The sequence below is a fragment of the Loxodonta africana genome, chromosome 22, assembly GCF_030014295.1.
Source record: "Loxodonta africana isolate mLoxAfr1 chromosome 22, mLoxAfr1.hap2, whole genome shotgun sequence".
In the NCBI taxonomy this organism is placed as follows: Eukaryota; Metazoa; Chordata; class Mammalia; order Proboscidea; family Elephantidae; genus Loxodonta; species Loxodonta africana.
Genome location: NC_087363.1, coordinates 42,028,315 through 42,048,543, shown reverse-complemented (window position 1 = coordinate 42,048,543; position 20,229 = coordinate 42,028,315). Strand labels below are relative to the sequence as shown.

The 20,229-nt window shown below is 47.8% G+C and overlaps 1 protein-coding gene across 2 annotated transcripts; it reads right to left on the bottom strand.

The window, feature by feature from the left end:
• Positions 1-1,025: 1,025 nt before the first annotated feature.
• On the bottom strand, positions 1,026-19,373 carry SEC13 (SEC13 homolog, nuclear pore and COPII coat complex component). Of its 2 annotated transcripts, XM_010589969.3 has the most exons (9): positions 19,310-19,373; positions 16,643-16,687; positions 13,885-14,000; positions 11,217-11,368; positions 10,599-10,732; positions 5,355-5,488; positions 4,403-4,526; positions 3,321-3,467; positions 1,026-1,473 (listed from the first exon to the last, which is right to left on the bottom strand). In XM_010589969.3, the coding sequence occupies exons 1-9, from the start codon at positions 19,310-19,312 to the stop codon at positions 1,360-1,362; spliced, it is 969 nt and encodes a 322-aa protein (XP_010588271.1). In that variant the 5' UTR covers positions 19,313-19,373; the 3' UTR covers positions 1,026-1,359. The 2 variants fall into 2 exon arrangements, with proteins under 2 accessions (XP_010588271.1, XP_023403694.1); XM_023547926.2 differs by lacking the exon at positions 3,321-3,467.
• Between the last annotated feature and the right edge of the window lie 856 nt (positions 19,374-20,229).

Below are 20,229 nucleotides of genomic sequence, written 5' to 3'. Positions count from 1 at the left end.
TTCCTGGTCCCACCTGCCTTCTCATCCTTGCCCCTGGGCTGGTGAGCCCATTGAGTCTTGTTTTGTTTTGTGGGCCTGGTACCCTAAACTTTTAAGGCTGAAAAGGGGTTGAAGACCTGTGATTAGAGGCTGACCCACTACTTACCATTTCAAACAGCTGCCAGATGCCAGGAGAATCAACTTTGGTCCCCTCTCCCCACCTGTCCCTCTCCCTCCTCACCTTCAGGTCAGCATCCAGCTCTGCCACTTACACGTGCAATGGTGGGTATTAGCTTAACTCTCTGGGCCTTATTGATAGCAACTCCCAGGATCTTGAGGATTAAACCAAATGAGGCACTCGGAGCTGAGCCTGCAGAGGCACATGCCAAGTGCTCAGTGAAGGCTGTGTCCCCGTCTGCACCACTCCTTACCTGGCCATGGCACAGGAAGGACGCAGGTGCCAATCTGTTATAGTTACAAATGACCTGTCTCTGGGCTGGAGCTCCTACGTGCCACAGACTCTGAACACGATGCTAGCTTTGTTTTCAGGGGCTGACAATCCCCTGCGGCATGTGGGCTCTGCCTCACGCTGGCCTTGGTAGGGAGAAGGGTTGTAGCACTTTTCTGGACACCTGGTCCAGCTGGGACTTGGAGCTGACCTGAGGACAGGTTAATGACACCTGCTGCATAGAGGCCTGTGGTTATGCAGAAGACTGTGACAGGCACCCTCTGGGACTTGGCACCCCTGGAGCCCGAATTACTTCCTGCAGAATCTGGTGGGGGACGTGGGCCTAAGCACGCAGAAATGTACTGGTAAGGGGTTCATGAGAACAAATGCCAACTGTGGTGGCAGGTGATGCCCTCAGTCTAACTGAATGACAAGGATGCTTACAGTGAAAGACCAGCTTGAGGGGCAGCGGAGGTGCAGCACGGACCTAGGCCTTGGTGACTGCTGCACGTCATATAATGCAGCAGCTACTGGTCCAGTGCACTGACCAACAACAGTCAAACTGGGAGTTCTAGGGGTTAGGATAGTGCAGTGAGAATTATAAGCAATATGATTTTATTTAATTACTTTGGAAACAAAACCCCCAAATAATGCCTGAACCCAAAAGATACATAAAAGTGGCCAAAAAATATTTTAAAATAATAGATTTGAAGATCATTGTAGTTTTTTTCTTCATGACATGGGTGCTTTCAGCCGGAGAGTAAATTACAAACTGTAATTTAAGGCAGACGCTCGCTCTGGGGCAGCATCCATAACGGCTCCTGGGAAAATCTTGTCGTGTTGGGAACACCTCTTCCCAGTTGGCCTGGTTGGCTGGCCCAGGGAGGGGCAGTCCTGGAGGTGGCAGGTAAGGAGCAGGCCCTGCCGTCCTGTCACTGCTCGTTCTGCTGTCCCTCTGTGGCGGAGGTGGACACGGATCCCTGGCCCTTGTTGACGTCACTGATGCATACCCACTGCCCGTCGACCGACTCCTTCCACAGGGTCACCTGCAAGCCAAACGCACGCAGCCGGTCACAGGCCTGCCGCCCTCTCCTCTGCTGTCCTCCTGCACTGGGTCCCCATCGAGGATGAGAGCCGGCATCCCCATTGAGAGCCACAGAGGCTTGTGGGTCAACAGGGCCCTTATCTGGGTTCCCCATTGAAATCCCACTGAAATGAATGCAAAGGAATAAAAGTTCGCACAGATAAAGAAAAAAGGAGTATAAAGAACAGCAGCGGAGAGATGGTGACACTGTGAGTAACGATGGTAGAAGCACTGAAGGCTGTTTAACCAAATGACACAGCCACAGGGAGAGGGTTTGGGGTGACTGGAGCAGTGGTTCTCAAAGTGTGGCCCCCACATTGGGAGCTTGTTACAAGTACAAATTTTTGAGCTGTGTTGATTTAGAAACTTGGGGTGGGCCTGGTAATGCGTGCTTTCACAAGTTTAACAACGGAAAGCGTGAGAACTACTGCGGTAGAGGAAGACAACAGATGAATAAGTGTTATTTCCGTATGAAGGTAAACAGCAGAGGAAGCAGCTAAGAATTGAAAAGTTTTGTCCCTGGAGAGAGGACTAGGAGACTGCATTTTTAAAAATCATAGCCTAATAAAAATTGCTTCAAGTTATGTACGTCTGTTACTTTGATAAAAAATAAAAAGAATGATTTCCAAGAACTTCTGCTTCAGGAACAAACTTTACTCACTGAACGTGCCCTGTGTAGGATGCTCTAAGAAGCTACCCAGTTCTTGGAGCAAAGGGGCACCATGCAAAGAACAGTATTGTGAGAGTTTTGTAAGACAAGCTTATAAAGAAGAAAAGGAGCCAGGAGCATAAAACCACAGTGACAGAAGACCCGAAACATGGAGTGTGCAACCAGACACTTGCTTACTGCCTTGTAAAACTTATGTCAGGGCTCACAAGGCAGGTCGGGGTTCCCTGGCCTATCCTGGCTGTCAAACAGCTGGGTGCCAGTCCTGACCCTAGTACTCACTAGAAACAAGGAGGGCTGGGTCAGTTGTTCTCTAAGGGCCATTCCAGCACCCAAACTCTATGGCTTTGAGGTGGCGGCTGCTGGATCTTTCTGGGACCATGGTAGATGGAAAGGACACTAGGGTGGACTACAAGCTGCCTGCCGAAACGAAGTAACAGGCCAATGCCATCTGCCTAGCTGAATTCTCCTCTAAGGCAGAGGCTCCCTAACTCTTCAGGCAGGTTCCAAATGGAGTGGTCATGATGATTTTTTAGTACATTTGCTCTGCTCCCAAAAAGTATGACTCTGCTCTCTGTCCTGCCCTCTGCTGGCCTTTGTTTGACTAAGTTTTTTGGTGGCTGATCGGGCTCACAGAGTGGCAGCACAAAGCAGACAGTGGGTATGGAACAAGTACTCATGAATGGTACTAACTTATAAAAACATGCCTCCTTAGTGTTTGCACAAAATACACCCATCTTCCCCCCTTATTTGTGGGCTCTTTTACATACGTGCTTACTTTTTGGCAGGCCTAACTGAAAATCACCATGAAGATGAGGCAGCCGAAGGGTTAATGGTGGACACTTAGGAAGTGGCTTTGTTTTAACCTGAGCCTGATCATTGGCTCTGCCACCCAGTAGCACTGAGACTCTATACAAGTTAAATCGCCTGTCAGCTTCTTTCCTCATCTATCAAAGGGGGACACAGTGCCTCTCAAGCGGCTGTGAGATTTAGTTATGGGATCGAGAGACATGACCAAAATGCAGTCCTCCTTAAGGTTCCTTCCAAGCCTGAGAACAGACGGAAATGTCAACTGCCCCCTCCAGTGAGCAAAGTAAAGACAAGGAGGGTCCCGTCCACCGTGTCACTGGAAAGGGGTGTACCTTATTGTCTCCCCCCGACACGGCCAGGATATTGGCTGTGATGGACCAGCTCACATGCCACACCACATCGTTGAACTTGTGCAGCAGTTTGGGAGACCATGTACTGCCCGAGGCATCATCACAGGTCCAGATGAATACACGTCCATCCTGGGAAGAGACAGGTTAGCTAGGAGATGGAGGTGGGACTCCCCCATTGATGACGGCCTCCCAGCCTGGAGCCACATGGACTTTTCTGCATGAACAGGATGGGTAACTACAAGCCAAGGACTTCTTGGGAGTCCACAGCTTTGATGACCAATTTCCAGCCCAGCATCTTGCTTTTACCCCTTCACCTCCAGGAACGCACTTTGAACTGGTCAAGAGTCTCCTAGATTCCTTTCATCATTTCAGATGTAGACTTTCTCTGCATTGGTAATGCTTAGATTTTCTCTAGGGTTGTTCTTAGGCCTGCCTGTCACTTCTTTGTTTGGGCTCCCTTTTGCTGTCTACACTTTCTCAACTGAATGGGTATGGCTGTCTAAAAACTGAGCTCCAAGAATAAGAAAGGACAAGCTAAAAAACAAAACAAAACAAACACACACACACTTAAGAATCCCTCTGAAATTTAGAGCCAAACAAAACAGGCTCAAATGCTATCAAACACCCTGCTTAACACTCGTCTAGGGTGGTGGCAGCAGATGATTAAAAAGGCTTGTCCTTGGTTTCACTTCTGTCACCTGTCTGGGGATGGTGGCTTAGGAAGATGAGTCCACAGTCTCAGAATTTCCCAGCTCTGGGCCCTGTGTGGGAACACTCAGAATTGCACCTGGCTCCCCCATTCCCTATGTACACAAGGGTTAGGAGGGGCACTGGTCCGGAATTTGGTCCCCTCTTGGGACTGGCTCCATCGTAACAATTTTATCTCAGTGGAGGCAAGCCACTTGTGGCTTCTAATCAAGACTCTACTGCATGATGGCCTGACTCCATGTGCCCCTTATCTTTGCCCTTACCTTTCAAGAGGGCTTTCCCTCTGGGAGACCGTAAGGGCTGATGAGACCAACTAAAAGATTAAACAACAAGGGCTCTCACGGGGCTGAGCTGACCTGGGAGCAGCTGGCAATGGTACTGGTTGGCAGACCGATGGAGGGGGCCCAGGCCACGTCGCGAACCCAGTCACTGTGTGCTTCCAGCTTCTGCTCCTCCTTCCACTGGCCGTCCTCCTCCTCCCTGATGGGGAGACCAGAGTGTTATGGATTGAATTGTGTCCCCCTAAAATGTGTGTCAACCTGGCTAGGCCATGATTCCCAATATTGTGCGACTGTTCACCATTTTGTCATCTGATGTGATTTTCCTATGTGTTGTAAATCCTACCTCTGTGATGTTAATGAAGTGGGACTGGCAGCAGTTATGTTAATGAGCAGGACTTAATCTACAAGATTAGGTTGTGTTTTAAACAAATCTATTTTGAGACAGTAAAGAGAAAAACCACCAGAGAGATGGGAACCACCAAGAAAGCAGTGCCAGGAGCAGAGTGTATCCATTGGACCCAGGGTCCCTGTGCCTGAGAAGCTCCTAGACCAGGATAAGATTGGTGACAGGGACCTTCCCCGAGAACCGACAGAGAGAAAAAGCCTTCCCCTGGAGCTGGCGCCCTCAATTTGGGCTTGTAGCCTACTAGACTGTGAGAGAATAAACTTCTGTTTGCTGAAGCCATCCACTTATGGTATTTCTGTTATAGCAGTACTAGATAACCAAGACACAGAGGGACAGCCCAGCACTTAAAGAAACTCTTCAGGAAATGCTCTGGTCCTCCACAGCCAAAAGTCAGCCCCAGCCATTGGGAATTAGATGGATAGTAAACATGCTTGAGCAAAGGGCAAGTGTTTTTTTTTTTTTTTTAATAGGATATCTTTTGATACATTGTGAACAGTATTTTACTGGCAGGAGGAAAAAAGAAAGGTGACCTTGTTTCTTGTCAGCTGTGGGTGAGTCATGGTAGGTAGGTATCAAGGGTAAGAAATACTCCTCTGGAGAAGCCCACACTACCTCACTTACTTCCACAGCTTGATGAGGTTGTCACAGCCGCCTGATGCAAACTTCTTGATGTAGTTGGGTTTCTGCCCCGGTGGCTGGTCTATGAGGTTTCCGGGTACAACAGCGGGGGCCCAGCTGACAGCGTTGCAGCCAATCTGTAAAGAGGAGGAGCTGTGGTGACTCTGCCCTTGGACTATGCTTCTGCTCACCCAAGGCGTCTGTCCACTCCTCTGCACCTCCAAGACTGAGTTAGGTAGGGCTACTGATGTGATGAACTAAGGGTTAAAACCAAAATCACACCTGTTGCTGTTGACTCACTTCTGACTAATAGCAACCCTACAGGACAGAACAGAACTGCCCCATGGGATTTCCAAGGGGTGGCTAGTGGATTTGAACTGCTGACCTTTTGGTTAGCAGCCAAGCTCTTAACTACTTTACCACCAAGGGCTCCAAACTAAGGATCAGACACCCACAATTCCCCCTCAAGTATTCCTAATAGTGTGTGTGTTTTTCAGCAGCATACATTTAAAGCAGGAGTTAGGAACTCTCGCAGAAATTTAAGAACATTTTTCAAACACATGAAAGTAGAGCTCATGGGGCCTGCCTTTAAAAAAAAAATTTATTATAATGTAAAACACATTCAGAAAACTGCAAGCCATAAATACATGGCTTAATAAATTACTCTAAGGCACTCTTGTAACCACCACCAGGTCCAGAAACAGCACTCTGCTACCCATCCAAGAGGGGGCACTGGTGGTTCAGTGGTAGAATTTTCACCTTCCATGCGGAGACCCAGGTTCAATTCCTGGCCAGTACACCTCACGCACACCCACCACCCATGTACTAATGGAGGTGTGTGTATTGCTACAATGCTAAACAGGTTTCAGTGGGGCTTCCACGCTAAGACAGACTAGGAAGAAAGCCTTGGTTTATTTTAGTAATCAATTGTATTTCAGAACTGTAATCTAGATCCTAGCCAGGAGAAGCCCGAGCATCCCATGACCTGCAGGTTCCAGGCTGAGGTTAAATACCCCTGGGACGGCAGGGTCATTAATGTGCAAAATAGTCAGTAGATTTTTTACTATGGTTGTAAATGTGAAATGTTGAACAATGAGACATTCAGTAAGTGAAGAACAGGTGTATACATTTATGTTGAAGTCTCTCTAGTCATTTTTGTTGTCTGAAGCTTGTTCTCTAGTAGATACCTCAGAAAGGGATCATGGGAACAGTCTCTGAGTTTTTGCATATTCACAATAGCTTGTGTTCTTTATACTTCAAAGGTATTTTAAAAAAAACAGCTTTGTGGTATAATTTACATACATTAACTACACATAAAGTGCACAATCTGATGAATTCTGACACTGGTATACTCTGTGAAACCATTACCACAATCAAGATAACAAACCTACCCATCACCCCTAAAAGTTTCCTTGTGTCCCTTTGTAATCCATTTCTCCATACCCACCCCACCCAAAACCTGGCAACCACTGATCTGTTTTCTGTCACTATAGATTAGTTTACATTTTCTAGAATTTTATATTAATGGAATGAGAGTATGTACTCTTTTTTGTCTGGCTTTTTTTAGCCTAACTATCTTAAAATTCATCCATGTTATTGTATCAATAGTGGCTTTATTTATTTTATTTCTGTAGCATGGGTACAGCACAATGTGTTCATCCATTCATCTTGATGGACATCTGAAATGTTTCAGTTTTTGGCTATTACAAATAAAGCTGCTGTGAACTTTTCTGTACAAGTCTCTGTGTGATCCTGAAAGTCAATTTTGCTTATAAATCATCAGCTCACACTTCCTTTGCCTGAGTATCTTGAGTGTTAGCCCTTCTGCATAAAGCACTGCTGTTAAAAAGTACGTTGACCTAATTTCCTTTCCCTTAGAAGTCATATGGCTCTTTTTTTCTAGATGTTCAAAGAACCTTTTTTTTTTTTTTTCCCTTTTGAAGTCCAGTAATTTTCCTAGAACAGGTCTTGTTGTTGACTCTGGGTTGACAGCCTCACAGCGTCTGCTCTCTCAATATGCAGTTCCTGTTTTCTTGCTTTGGCCTTGTTCTTCAGGGACTCCTCTTATCCATGTCTATCTTCCTTGCCTGTCTTCACTACCTGTCACTCTCAAAGCCTGAGCTCTTCATTTTTCTAATGTTTAAAATTTTCCTTTGTCACATCCTATTTCTCCTAAGGGGTTATCTGTTGTGCTTACTTGCCCTGTATCCCTTCTAACTTAGTCTTTTATTTCTGAATAGTTTTAAATTGCTAATTCTTCCTTAGTTCTGCCACCTTATTTCTGAGTTTTTCCAATTCTGATTTCTGTTTTTTTTTCACGTCTTAGGTAACTTTTAAAATGTCTCTTGGCTTGTTCCGGAACAGTGGGTGACGTTTGGGTTCTGCTCTGTGGATGTCCTTCTAGTGTGCTGGCACTGTCTGCAGGATGCTATTCTGCTTTATTCTTTTTCTTAAAATAACTTTGTGTGTGATTCCACCTCAGGAACTTTTATGTTGTTTATTTCTATGTGAAATTAGTTTTCCTGACAAAATAAGGTTCAAGAAAGCCTTTCTATGTTCAGCACTCTCTTTTGTTTTAGTAGTGTTAAGAAATGTGGCAGGTCACTTTCTGGGTTTCCCCAGCTCTGTCCCCACTTTGGTCCACATCTTCTCTTTTCTTTCTGTGCCCCCAACTGGCTCAATTTTGACTTCACTCTCAACAGTTTCTCCACACAAAGACCCCCATCCTAGAAAGTCTGGTGAGCCACGGGGGCACATTTCTCTAGCCCCTCTAGTCTTTCTTAATGTGGCCCCCTTGCACTCACCTGGCATTACAGAGGGCAAAACCCCTCCCAGTCATTTCTCCAAACATATACAAATGGCCAATAAGCACATGAAAAGATGTTTAACATCATTACCCATTGTTGTTAGTTGTCGATTCTGACTCATGGTGACCCCATGTGTGAGGAGTAGAACTGTGCCACAGGGTTTTCAAGGCTGTGACCTGTTGGAAGCAGATCACCAGGCCTGTCTTCCAAGGCACCTCTGGGTGGGTTCAAACCACCAACCTTCCAGCTAGTAGTTGAGTGGTTAATTACTTGTGCTACCCAGGAACTCCTCATTACTCATTAGGAAAATGCCAATCAAAACCATAATGAGATACCACTAGGATGGCTATAATTAAAAAGACAGACAATATAAGTGTTGATCAAGATGTGGAGAAAGTGGAATGCTTATACACTGCTGGTGGGAATATACAATAGTGCAGTTACTTTGGAAAAGTTCGGTAGTTCATCAAAAAGTTAAACAGAGAGTTACCGTATGATTCAGTAATTCCATTCCTAGGTATATACCCAAGAGAACTGCAACTGTATGTTCACACAAAAATAGGAACATGAATATTCATAGCAGTGTTATTCGTAATAGCCAAAAATGTACATCAACTGCTGAATGGATAAACAAAATGTGTATATCCATAGAATGAGATATTATTTGCCCATAAAAAGGAATGAAGTACTGCTACATGCTCCCATGTGGATAAGCCTTGAAACTGTTATACTGAGAGAAAGAAGCCAGTTAAAAGAAACCAAATACCGTATGGCTCCTTTATATAGAATGTCCAGGATAGGCAAATCCATAGAGATAGGAAGTAGATTAGTAGTTCCCTAGTAGTTGCCTAGGGCTAAGGAGGAGCCCCGGTGGCGAAGTGATTAAGAGCTCAGGCTGCTAACCAAAAGGTCGGCAGTTGAAATCCACCAGCTGCTCCTTGGAAACCCTATGGGGCAGTTCTACTCTGTCCTATAGGGTCACTATGAGGTGGAATCCACAGGACAGCACATAACAACAACAACAACAGGGCTAGAGAGGGATAGGGATACGGGATTTTTTTTGGAAGGTGACAAAAAATGTTCTGGAATTAGTGCTGGTGGCTGCACAATTTTGTGAATATACTAAAGACCACTGAATTTTATACTTTAAGAGGGTGAATTTTATGCTATATGAATTACATCTCAATTAAATAAAAACCAAAAAGAATGTCTCCCAGTTTCAGCTGCTGTTCTCAAACTGGCCTGCTCTTCTTTCTGGTGGCTACCTGATGGCTGGTTTGGGTCCTCTTCTTCTTAGGTCTGTTGAAAGGCACCTGTTGCTTCCTTCTTCCTCCTGCTCAGATCCCAGTACCATGCAGGTCTTGTGGCTGCGGGTGGTTCATTCCCAACCATGTGTATTTTGGAGTTTGTGGGAAGACCTTGGTACCCAGTTTTGATGTAAAGGTTGTTCAAGAGGTTTCGGTTTTGCTCCCCAGTTGCTGTTGGTTTTTATGTGGAGATTTGGAGAGACTGAGAAGCTATGATGCCTCCCGCCACCGTCTTCCCACAAGCCTCTTCAAGCCTATCCATTTATGCAAGTAGGGGGAATAGATGGGGGTTACAGAGCCCCAAGCAACAAGGTCCCCAGACAGGCTTCTGGGACCTTGAGGGCTTAGTGGGCTGTGGGGTTTTTCTGGATCCCCTAAATTTGAGAACTACAAAAGCACAGCGGAAAGCTTTAGGGTTAACAGCTTTAAATTTCTGTCTGGGTAGATTTCAGAATTGTTTGGAGCTATCAAAGCCTCGGACTCTTACATGAAGGCGTTGAAGGCACAGATTTCGGGGTTTGAATCCCAGCATAGTGCCTTCTGAAGTCACTTCCTTTTTCTGAGCCTCACTTACCTCATCATAAATTAGAATGAGACCTCTTACTGTGCACGGCTGCACATTTGTTAGTTTGTTCTTTCAATTACACGTTTGTGAGGGTTATCTGACAAAAGTTCTAGAATACAGTAGGGTTCAAGAAATGTGTAGTTTTTCCCCCCAATGTCCACAATGCTTGCTCAGCTATTTCAACCTGAACGTTAAATGACCAGGAACACAGGAAACTGAAGTCCTATAATGCTTTTTATAACACCACTCAGTTCTCTGGAGTCCCAAAGGCTATTGGAAGGCCTATCAACTTGAGGTGTCCATAGCAAAGGTGGCAAGTGGGCAGGCTGCTGCTGCCACATCCCCAGGGCCCCTGGCTCTCCCTGACCAGCACCAACCCATCAGGAGTTGAATGAAGCTGGACGCAGCTCTAGTCTGGCTTCAGAACAAAGAGCATAGCTGATCAGCAGCTTCCTCCTGGCCCCATGCACAGCAGGGACACTACCCCTGCCACTCTCTAGAGTGTCTAAGGAGACACATGGCAAGGCAACAAAGCGACCCTCTCCATGCGGGTGGGGTCTGGACTTACGGTGTGAGCATTGTTGATCTTCTTCACTTCCCACTGGCCTTCGCCGGTGTAAGTCAGTAGGGAAATAGCCCCATCGGAGCTGCCGCAGGCCAGGATCAGGCCATAGTCGTGGGGCGCCCAGCATACAGAGTTTACTGCAGGAGGGAGTGACACAGTGAGCAGGAATAGCATGGCCCAAAGTTCCAAACTTTGACTTCCCAGATTTACTGTTTTACTAAATTTCCAAAATACTGCAGGGACTACAACAGGCAAGCTGTAATTTTGCCAGTTAAGGACATTAAAAGACACTAACAATCCTACCACTAACTACTATCATCACTGCATAAACTAAAGCCTGTCTTAACAAAAAAGTGAGAGGGACTATACTCTGAGAACAAAGGCCAGTATTTAAAATAAATAAGCTTAGCCTTAAGAAAAACTCACCATGTTGTCTTTACTTTTCTCATTCTGCTGTGGACTGGATTTAGGTCTTGGGACCTGACCTCAGCTGTGGACAGACTAGCTGAAAAGCCAGCCAAAGGCCAAGGACAGACAAGAAGCATCACAAGGAGGGAGCTGAGGCTTCAGCCAGGACAGAGGCTTTCCCACCCAGGGCTCCTGGCCCGCCCCTCCAGGTACCTGAGGAGTCGTGTCCTGTGTGCTCGTGGGTCTTCTCCCAGGTGCCATTTTCCTCTTTCCAGATGATGACTTTCCGGTCGTAGGAGCAGGAGGCCAGGATGTTGCCATACATGGGGTGGGCCCAGGCCACTTGCCACACAGGACCTTCGTGACTGTAGGGGAGAAGATCAGAGGTTGCTCAGAGAAGTGGGGAGCCCACAGTGCCTCTGCCAGGCACTGTTTTGGACAGAACTGAATGGCTTCCTTGGTAGGCTAACACAGTGCCTCAGGACAGAACTGCTTAAGAATTTCAACTATAGAATGCTACAAAGGACCCTCATTGGGCAGTGAGGATCCTGAAGCCCAGAGAAGCTAAGCAACTTGCTGAGGTCACAGAGCCATTAGAGCCAGCCTCCTTGACCTGACCAGGCAGGAGGTTCATTTGGCCAGACTGCACCAGCACCATCTGCATCTATGGTCATCAGCACAGGTGTTCCTCCATCTAGGGTTTGCATCCAACATGTGCTCAGTAAGTATTTGTAGAGTGAACTGCTATTCCTCCCTCCAGACAGTTGACTTCTTGAGGAAGTGGAATCTCTTCCATTTTTCAATTTTCCACTACTTTTAAAATTTGTTCAAAAGGCATGTCTTTCTTTTCTGTTTTCTTCTGATCCTTATCCATTTACCTGATAAGTATCGACTCGTATCTACTCTGTGCCACGCTCTGTACTGGGCCAGTCCTCTGATCCAGGGGAGGGTCTGTACCACGGCCCACAAGAGGCAGTGTCTAGGAGCCCAGGCTTTTTCAAATCCTTAACTTTTGACCTGAGGCAAGGATCATATCCTCTGCATGGCTTAGTCTCTATATGAATACTTCGTTCATAGGGCGGTCACGACAGTTAAACATTTGGTGTAACTCATATAAACAGCTTAGAACAGTGCTTGGTACAACAACAAAAAACCCAGAAACAAAAAACCACTTAATACCTGGTGGCTATCAGTCCTGCTCTTTGTTTACTCCTTCACACTACGGCTGCAGGCCTTAAGAAGGAGCTGCTAATGAAACCGTGAGTAGACTCAAATTTCCAAAAATTAGCATAGTTTTAACTGGGGCAAAAAAGAATGGGGTGTGAATATTTTACCCCTCCAATATTCACACCTTTTGAGCATAAGAACGGTAGAGCAGAAAGGACTGAGTCACAGCAAACGTGACCACCTCAGCCAGTGCTGGCAACCAGGCCTAAGCCTAGCAGCTCTCTGCTCAGCCAGGGTCTCCTGTACAGGGTAACTGGCTCCTTGGTCACTTGATTCTTGACATACAACAAAACGGTAACTTCTAGACCTGTTGCCCTAAATGGCTGATGACGTATATATTTTTTAGTTCAGTTAACAAACATGCACTGAGGACCTACTTGTCACGGGTTCTGAATCTCTTTTGTGCAGCCTTGTGAAGGCTATGGACCCCTTCACAGAATAATGGATAAAATATACAGAGATAGGATTATAAAGGGAAACCCAATTATAATGAAATAGTTATCAAAATGTTAAAATATTATGCTTCATAGTGATACACGGAAATCCTGGTGGCATAGTGGTTAAGTGCTATGACTGCTAAGCAAAAAGTCAGCATTTTAATCCACCAGGTGCTCCTTGGAAACCCTGTGGGGCAGTTCTACTCTGCCCTATTGGGTCGCTATGAGTCGGAATTGACTTGACGGCAACGGGTTTTGTTTTGGTTTTATAGTGATACATGTGCATTTTATGAATACATTCTAAGTATCAAGCTCTAGTGGTGGGTCCAATAACCACTGTAATTTCAAAGTAGGGATGAGCATAATGATACTTTGAGATGTCTGAAACGTGACATGAAATTATCTATGACTTCTATTGGTGTCAGAGGGACAGGTACCATGACTACTACTGTGGTTTCTTGCCTACAACCATAATCGAAGGAAATGCTAAGTATCAGAGTCACTGAAAATAAAGAAGTGATTTTTTTCCCACCCCAGGTCACCAACCCTGAATTCTATTGACAGAACCCTGGGAGATCAATGGAACCCAAGTTAAGAAGCCTAGCAATGTGAAAGGCAGTGAATTGAGGGGAAAGCAGCAGAGGTGTGGCCATATGAATGAGAGGGCCAGGGTCTCCTAAGGAATCCTAAGAGGCAGTAGGGTAAATCAAATATTTGTAAATATTCATTGAACACCTGCCATGGGCAAACGGGCAGCTATGGTATTTGGGACATTATTCTTACACTTTAGATCATGAGTGACTCTTTAGATCATGTGGGCTAAACCTGCAAAAACTGTTATTGTTTACCACTTTTGAAGGTAACAACAGCTGCCCTTACAGAAGGCTTACTGTGTGCTGGGTGCTGTGTCCTCACAGGGCATGCATTACCTGGGTGGATACGTTCTGTGGCAGAGTAGATCAAGGTCCAAGAGAGGTAAACCGACTCACTTCCCAAGGTCCTCTAGTGGGTCTGTGGATGGCAGATCTGGATTCACTCCCGGACCCATCTGTGCCCCTACCCATATCACCCTGGGGCATCTGCTGAGGCGGCTGGGGCCCAGGGGTCCTCTCTACTAAACACGCTGAGGGGCTGCTCTGAATCGAGTTCTCATCCTTTCCTCCCAGGCTTGAGACCACACCATTCCTTGAGACCTCCCTAGAGTTGGCCACACTTACCCCCTGAGGTCGGCAATGAGGATCTGCCCTCCATTGCGCACATCGAAGATTTTGACGGACCTGTCGGAAGAGCAGGTTGCCAGGCGGGTGCCATAGTAGTCCATCTGGGCATCATGCTGCAAAGGGAGGACAGCTCAGGAAGTCTGCAGGCTGGGTCGGTGGGGACAGGGCATCTAGTTGGGACCAGACTACCTGAAATTAATCTACTCTCAAAGAGAGTATCTACTCTTTGATAGACAAAATCTTTCTAAAAGGTACAAAACCAACCATATCCAGCTGATTTTAAAGATTCTTTACATACACCAGGAAAGGCCCTTCAAATCTTGTCTTCATATTGCTATGGGAGCCTGGCCTCCCTCTCAGGGCCCATCCTGTTCTTAGGCTCTAGCCTGGAGGATCAGCTCAGCCCCGATGCAGCCCAAACTAGCAGGCCTCTGACTGACTGGAGGCCTAATTGGGTCCTCTGTGACGTACCTCTGGACTGAACACGGGGTTCCATTTAGGTTTTCGGGGTCCTCCTTCCTTCTCCAGATCATTTGTGTACCTCTGCCCCTGGGCTTCTGCCTTACCTATGTCCTAGCACTGCACCCAGCACCCCAGACTCCCCACTCTCAAGGAAAACAATGCCTTAGTGTCGCTGGTCCTATGGCTCATGAATCAAATTCCTTGATGCTGACTGACCATCCAGATCCAGGTTGGGCCCTGTCCATGGCTTCTTGTCCATCTAGGGTAGGGCTCCTCCGAGGCACTAGACCTCCTGCCCAGGCCGATAACCACCTGTTCCCTCCTGGGTGCTGGATAGTCTACTCCAATGGACACCGCTTTCCTTAGCTGTCCCATTCTGTTTGCCTCAGTCATCCCTTTACCAAAGGAAACATGCTGATTCTTCTTTGGAAGTCAACCCCTCCATCATTTCAGGGCTTGGCTTCCTGGGAGTCAGGCGGTGGAGATGCGAAGACAGCCCTCTACACGTGTACTTCCAAGGCACTCCTGCAGACTGCCGCCACACCCTTGGGACGATGTAGGGCACAGTACCTGAGAGATTTAAATCCTACCTCCTTTCCTACCTCCTCACCTGACCTGATGTGCAACCTTTGAAAAGTTGCTGAACTTCCTTGAACTTCAGTTTTCTTACTTTAAAATCGGACTAACGATGGTATTTACTTCAAGAGTTGTTATAAAGGTTAAATGAGATATTTAATGAAAAGTGCTTAGCATGCGGTAGACACTTAGTGAGCAGGCAAATGTTAGGCATTACCACTTTCCCTCATTTGTTCCTCACAGCAACCCCATACAAGTAGGTAGCTCATATGTTATCTTGCCCACGTTGTTGTTATTAGGTGCCATCTAGTTGGTTTCTACTCATGGCGACTCTATGTAAAACAGAACAAAACACTGCCCGGTCCTGTGCCGTCCTTACAATCGTTGCTATACTTGAGCCCACTGTTGCAGCCACTGTGTCAATCCATCTTGTTGAGGGTGTTCCTCTTTTTCGTTGACCCTCTACTTTACCAAGCATGGTGTCCTTCTCCAGGGACTGGTCCCTCCTGATAACATGCCCAAAGTACATGAGTTTAAGTCTTGCTGTTCTCGCTTCTAAGAAGTATTCTGGCTGTACTTCTTCCAAGACAGAACTGTTTGTTCTTCTGGCAGTCCATGGTATATTCGATATACTTTGCCAACACTATACTTCAAGGGCATCAGTTCTTCTTTGGTCTTCCTTATTCACTGTCTAGCTTTTGCATGCATATGAGGTGACCGAAAATACCATGGCTTGGATTAGGCATACCTTATTCCTCAAAGTGACATCTTTGCTTTTAATACTGTAAAGAGGTTTTTTTTTTGTTTTGTTTTGCAGATTTGCCCAATGAGGAAATTGAGGCTGGCTCAGAAAAGTTAAGAGAGTGGGTACGGAGTCTCTGATTGGGCCTTCTTACTCATGGTACCATGCTGTCTCCAAGGAGGCGTGGTCTTACAGACAGACCACACACTACAGAATCCAGGAACATCCTCTCAGACCAGGCATCCTCTCAGAAACCCGAAAGCAACTGCTGGCTGGGTATGTGAGGGAGTGAACCCTGGGATGAAACCCTGTAAGCCTACTGTCCTGGGCGGGAATGCTGTTGTCCAAAGGCTGCGTGGACTGCCGGGTCCTGCATGAAGCAGTGTATGATTTTTTCTGCTGGGACTTTAACCTTTGGACCCACTCCTGCAGCCCTGACCTCTCACACTGAGCCCTGTGTTTGCCTCTCAGGAAGTACCCTCAGTTCATGACTCTGGCTCACAGGGCCTGGCCTGGCCAGTTGTCTATGGTGGTCCTGCCTGGTTCTGCCTTTGGCTTTCGCCATGGCTTCCCTCTGCCTCTGCAGTGAGTCATCGTCTGACTCTCCCTTCACGTTCCCGCTTTCAGCCCCCTTTCCAATGGGGCTAAGAGGTGGGAGCAGAAGGAAGGCAGGTGGGAAGACTATTGTCAAACCTCCACACCCACTCAGCTAGAGGGCTGAGAGCCACGAGCTAAAACCATTCCTAGGTTCCTTCCACTAAAGGTGACCAGACTGCCATAGCACTGCCAACTCAGAGGACATGTCTGGGCTGACTATACCCTCTACAGCTACAGCCTAACTGGCAAAAGGCTGCAAAGCCACACCTTGGCACATGAATGATCAACAGAAAGGAGTAATGAAAAACACAAACTGTGTCCCTTCCCCAGAGGTGCCCATGTCCACAACCTCTGTGGATGGGCTGAATGAATACTTACAATCATGTCCTCGTGGGAAGTATCCACGGTGTTAATTACTGACACCTAGAAGCAAAATATTGTTGGTAAATTAACTGATGGCAGTTAGAATGCAATCTTCTTATTAAACCCACCAACCGTTTCTAAAATTCTTGACTGCCATTTGTTCATTCATTCAACAGTCATTCTTTTTGCCAAGCACTATGCCAGGGACTGGAGACATAGACATGAATAAAAGGTACTCTTTGCCCTTGAGAAGTTCACATAAAATAACCCTAACGTGGCATAAGTAGATGCTGAGGTGGTGGTGGTAGAAGACATGAACTGGGGCTTAGATGATGAGTGAAATTTGCCAGGTGGCACAGGGGAAAAAAAGGACAGTCCAGACAGAGGGAACAATATGAACAAGGACAAAGAGGTGTGAAAGAGCTTGATGTGTTGTAGGGGAACAGCAAGCAGTCCAGGCTACCACTGAGGTGAGGAGGACCTTGAGAGAGCTTATTGGTTCCCTTATTGGGTGACAGAGCCCTGATGTTCTGGGCAGTTTCATACCTAAGGGTTCATACCTATAACAGGGTTCATACCTAAGACTTGCAGACTTGATTCAAATTCCTTCTGAGGATGCTCCCTGGTCCATCACCTGTGACAGACCTGAGGTTATCACCTAATGGGGTCTAGGACTGAGTAGTTTGTAGGGCTAGAAGATGGCTGTCATAGTCTTTGCCTTCCTACCCATGTTTCAAGGTCCAGCTCAAATAATACCCTCTTCTGGACAATTCCCAGATCCTCTAACTAGGTGCACTCTTCTGAATATCTTCAGCACTGAATGTCTACAACACTCCATGTTATTTCTTCTCCCCACTAGAAGGTGAGCACCCTGGGGTCAGGGTCTGAGTCACCTGCCATGTTTAACCCCCTCATATCATCCAGCACAGTGTCTGCAAACAGAAGGAACTGAGTGACTATTCACTGAATGAACAAATGAGTGAACAAAACTGACCACTATTCTTTAAATTCTTAGGATGGAAAAGGGCACTGAAAAGGAAGTTTCAATTTGGAACTGATATTTCTAACCGTTTCCCCTATTTCATCTTTCCTGCACAAGCCCTGCAGGGATAAAGTTTGACTTGACTTTTCAGAAGGGTGGACACTGGAAGAGGACGGCTGCAAAGCAGCTCAAAAGGTACACATCAGAAGAGCCCAGGTTCTTTCATCAAATGCTAGACTCCCTAACAAGTGGGTGCACAAGGTCTGCAAAGAGAAGGACGATAAGAAGAGTTTCCTGTGTGTGCAGAGTTGTCTAGGTTACGAAGTGCTTTCACGTGTGTGCTGGGATGTACGAAAGACAGAGTTAATCAGCGCTGTCTAACAGATTAAGGAATGGAAGCCTAGAGTAGAAAAGCACTTGCTACAGCCACAGAGCTTAGAATCAAGGCCCATCTCCTATCTCCCAGCCCACAAAGCTTCCCACTCCACCAGGCTGCCTATTTAGAACATCCCTTAAATCCAATAGCTGAAGGCTGAGCAGATTCAGGAAGAAAGTTTACTGGGAAGTAGTTTTATACCAGATCATCAAAAGACCTTACAGATAACCAGCGTTTACTTCTAACCGCTCTCATCCACTAGCGAGGGCTGGTTAACAATGCTTCTGAACCAGTGTTGTTGTGTTTTTTAAAGCTCTGAGAGTACCTCCTCCCGAGCACCTGGAGTTATCTGGTCCTTTTTAAGAGGCAACACGCAAAACAATTCAGCTCTTCAGAATCAGTTAATGAGTTAAAAATTCATTTAGAACGAGCTGAATGTCAGAGCATAAGAGACCAGCAGCTGAAGAATCTGAGGCCAAAAGAGGCCCGCGATTTAATACCAAGGCTGAGCCTTCCCCTCTAAGCAAGAACTAAACCCAGTGTCCTGACTTCTGGGTCCACGCTGGCTCCCCCATGCCTGCTGATGAAGCGCAGCCGCTTTCCTGACAGCCTGCGTTTACTGAATCCCCACTCGGGGCCAGGCTCGGGCTCAGGCTGGATGCTTTCAGCTCTCAGCTCTCGTCCATCCAGTCTTTCCCTCAACGAGGACGCGTCGCGCGAGTGCACACCGTGGACAGCACGGAGATAGGACACTCAGCCCTGCCCTCGGAGTCCTTCAGTTCATCCCTACGTCAGTTTCCTGCAGTGTCCCTCGCAGCTGGGGTACCTTCGGGGGACCCAGCACCCAGAAAGTCGACAGACATCTTTGCTGGGAGAGGGAATGGCTAAGGGGGTTCGAGTCTCAGCTCTGCCATTCAGCAGCCGTGCACGAGGCTTCAGCTCTCAGAGCCGCGAACTTCCTCGTCCGCACAACGTCGATAGTAACAGGCCGTCCTTCGCCGCGCGGCCGTCACGAGCGACGCCTGGACCTGACTGAGCGCTGGGGGAACAGCAGCTGCCGTGCTGCACTGTGGTTGTCTTTAATTGTTGAGGAGAGAAGGGGAGACGCGGCAGCCGCGCGGCCCGCAGAGCTCCGGGGCGCCGGCGGCCTCACGCGGGCCTCCTCCTCCGCCAGATCCCCCCACCCCGAACCGGCGGCGGGGGCTGGAATCACCCCTGCCCGGGTGGGAGCCTCAGCGCGGCCGAGGGACCAGCGAAGGCCAGCTCTGTCAGGACAGCGACCGGGGCCCGAGCCCCACTCGGCATCGCCGGCCCCGACACTCACCATGGCTGGTGCGGCGGCAGCTCCCGGCCTCGGACGTGGCAGCTCACGGCGGCACCTCCGAACGCCCCACTTCCGGCGCCGGCTGGCAGGCCGTCGGGCCGTGGCTCAGGAGCCTCCGAGCAGCAACCCGCTCCGGCTCCCACGAAGGTTCCGTGCCTTCCCGAGGCCGCGTCCCGCCCTCCCGCTGCCCCGCCCCTTAGCCTCGGCCTCGGGAAGCCAACGCGGGACGGCTCTGGTTTCCACGGCGTTCCTGACCCGGGACCGTTTGGAATCTGAAGCTCTGTCTCGCCTACCTTCCTGAGCAGCCCTTCCCTTTTCTTCAGACGCATCAATGAAAGAAAGGATCCTTAACTCCAGCTTTTCCAGCCTCCCTGCGGTTCTGGGTGCGACCTTATGATGAACTTTGTAGGTCGAACAATTTGGGGGCGGGGGCGAGTAGATTGGTGCTAGCCTCCCTTTTTGGTTAGCCCATCCTCAGGACCAAGGGCTGGGACAAGGGGCAAAAAAAGCTGAAACCTCTTGCCCCGCCCTCCCCAAGCCGTAGGTCCTGCGCCTCCAAACTGCTCCTTCTCCACAGCAGTCCCGGGACCCAGGAGTCTGGCCCACCAGGTAGATCCCCAGGCAAGGAGAAGCCAGGCTCCTGCAGCTAGAGCCCGGGACCCAGCCCCCAGTTTTCCAACCCGCTCCCCCGCTGCCCAAAGGGGGGAAGCTGAGGGCTGCCCACAGGCACAGGGAGAAACGCTGCGCTTCTGGCCAGAGCCTGAGGCCCAGCCTTAAGCCACCTCAGGACTTGAAGGAGGCAGGGGACCTAGAGTGGAGTCTAGGCTCCCCATGGATAAGTCACAATCCTTCAATTTCCTCCCTTGAACGTGAGGAAAAGAACCCTAGCTGGAGACAGTCACTGCTTGAGGGAAGATGTT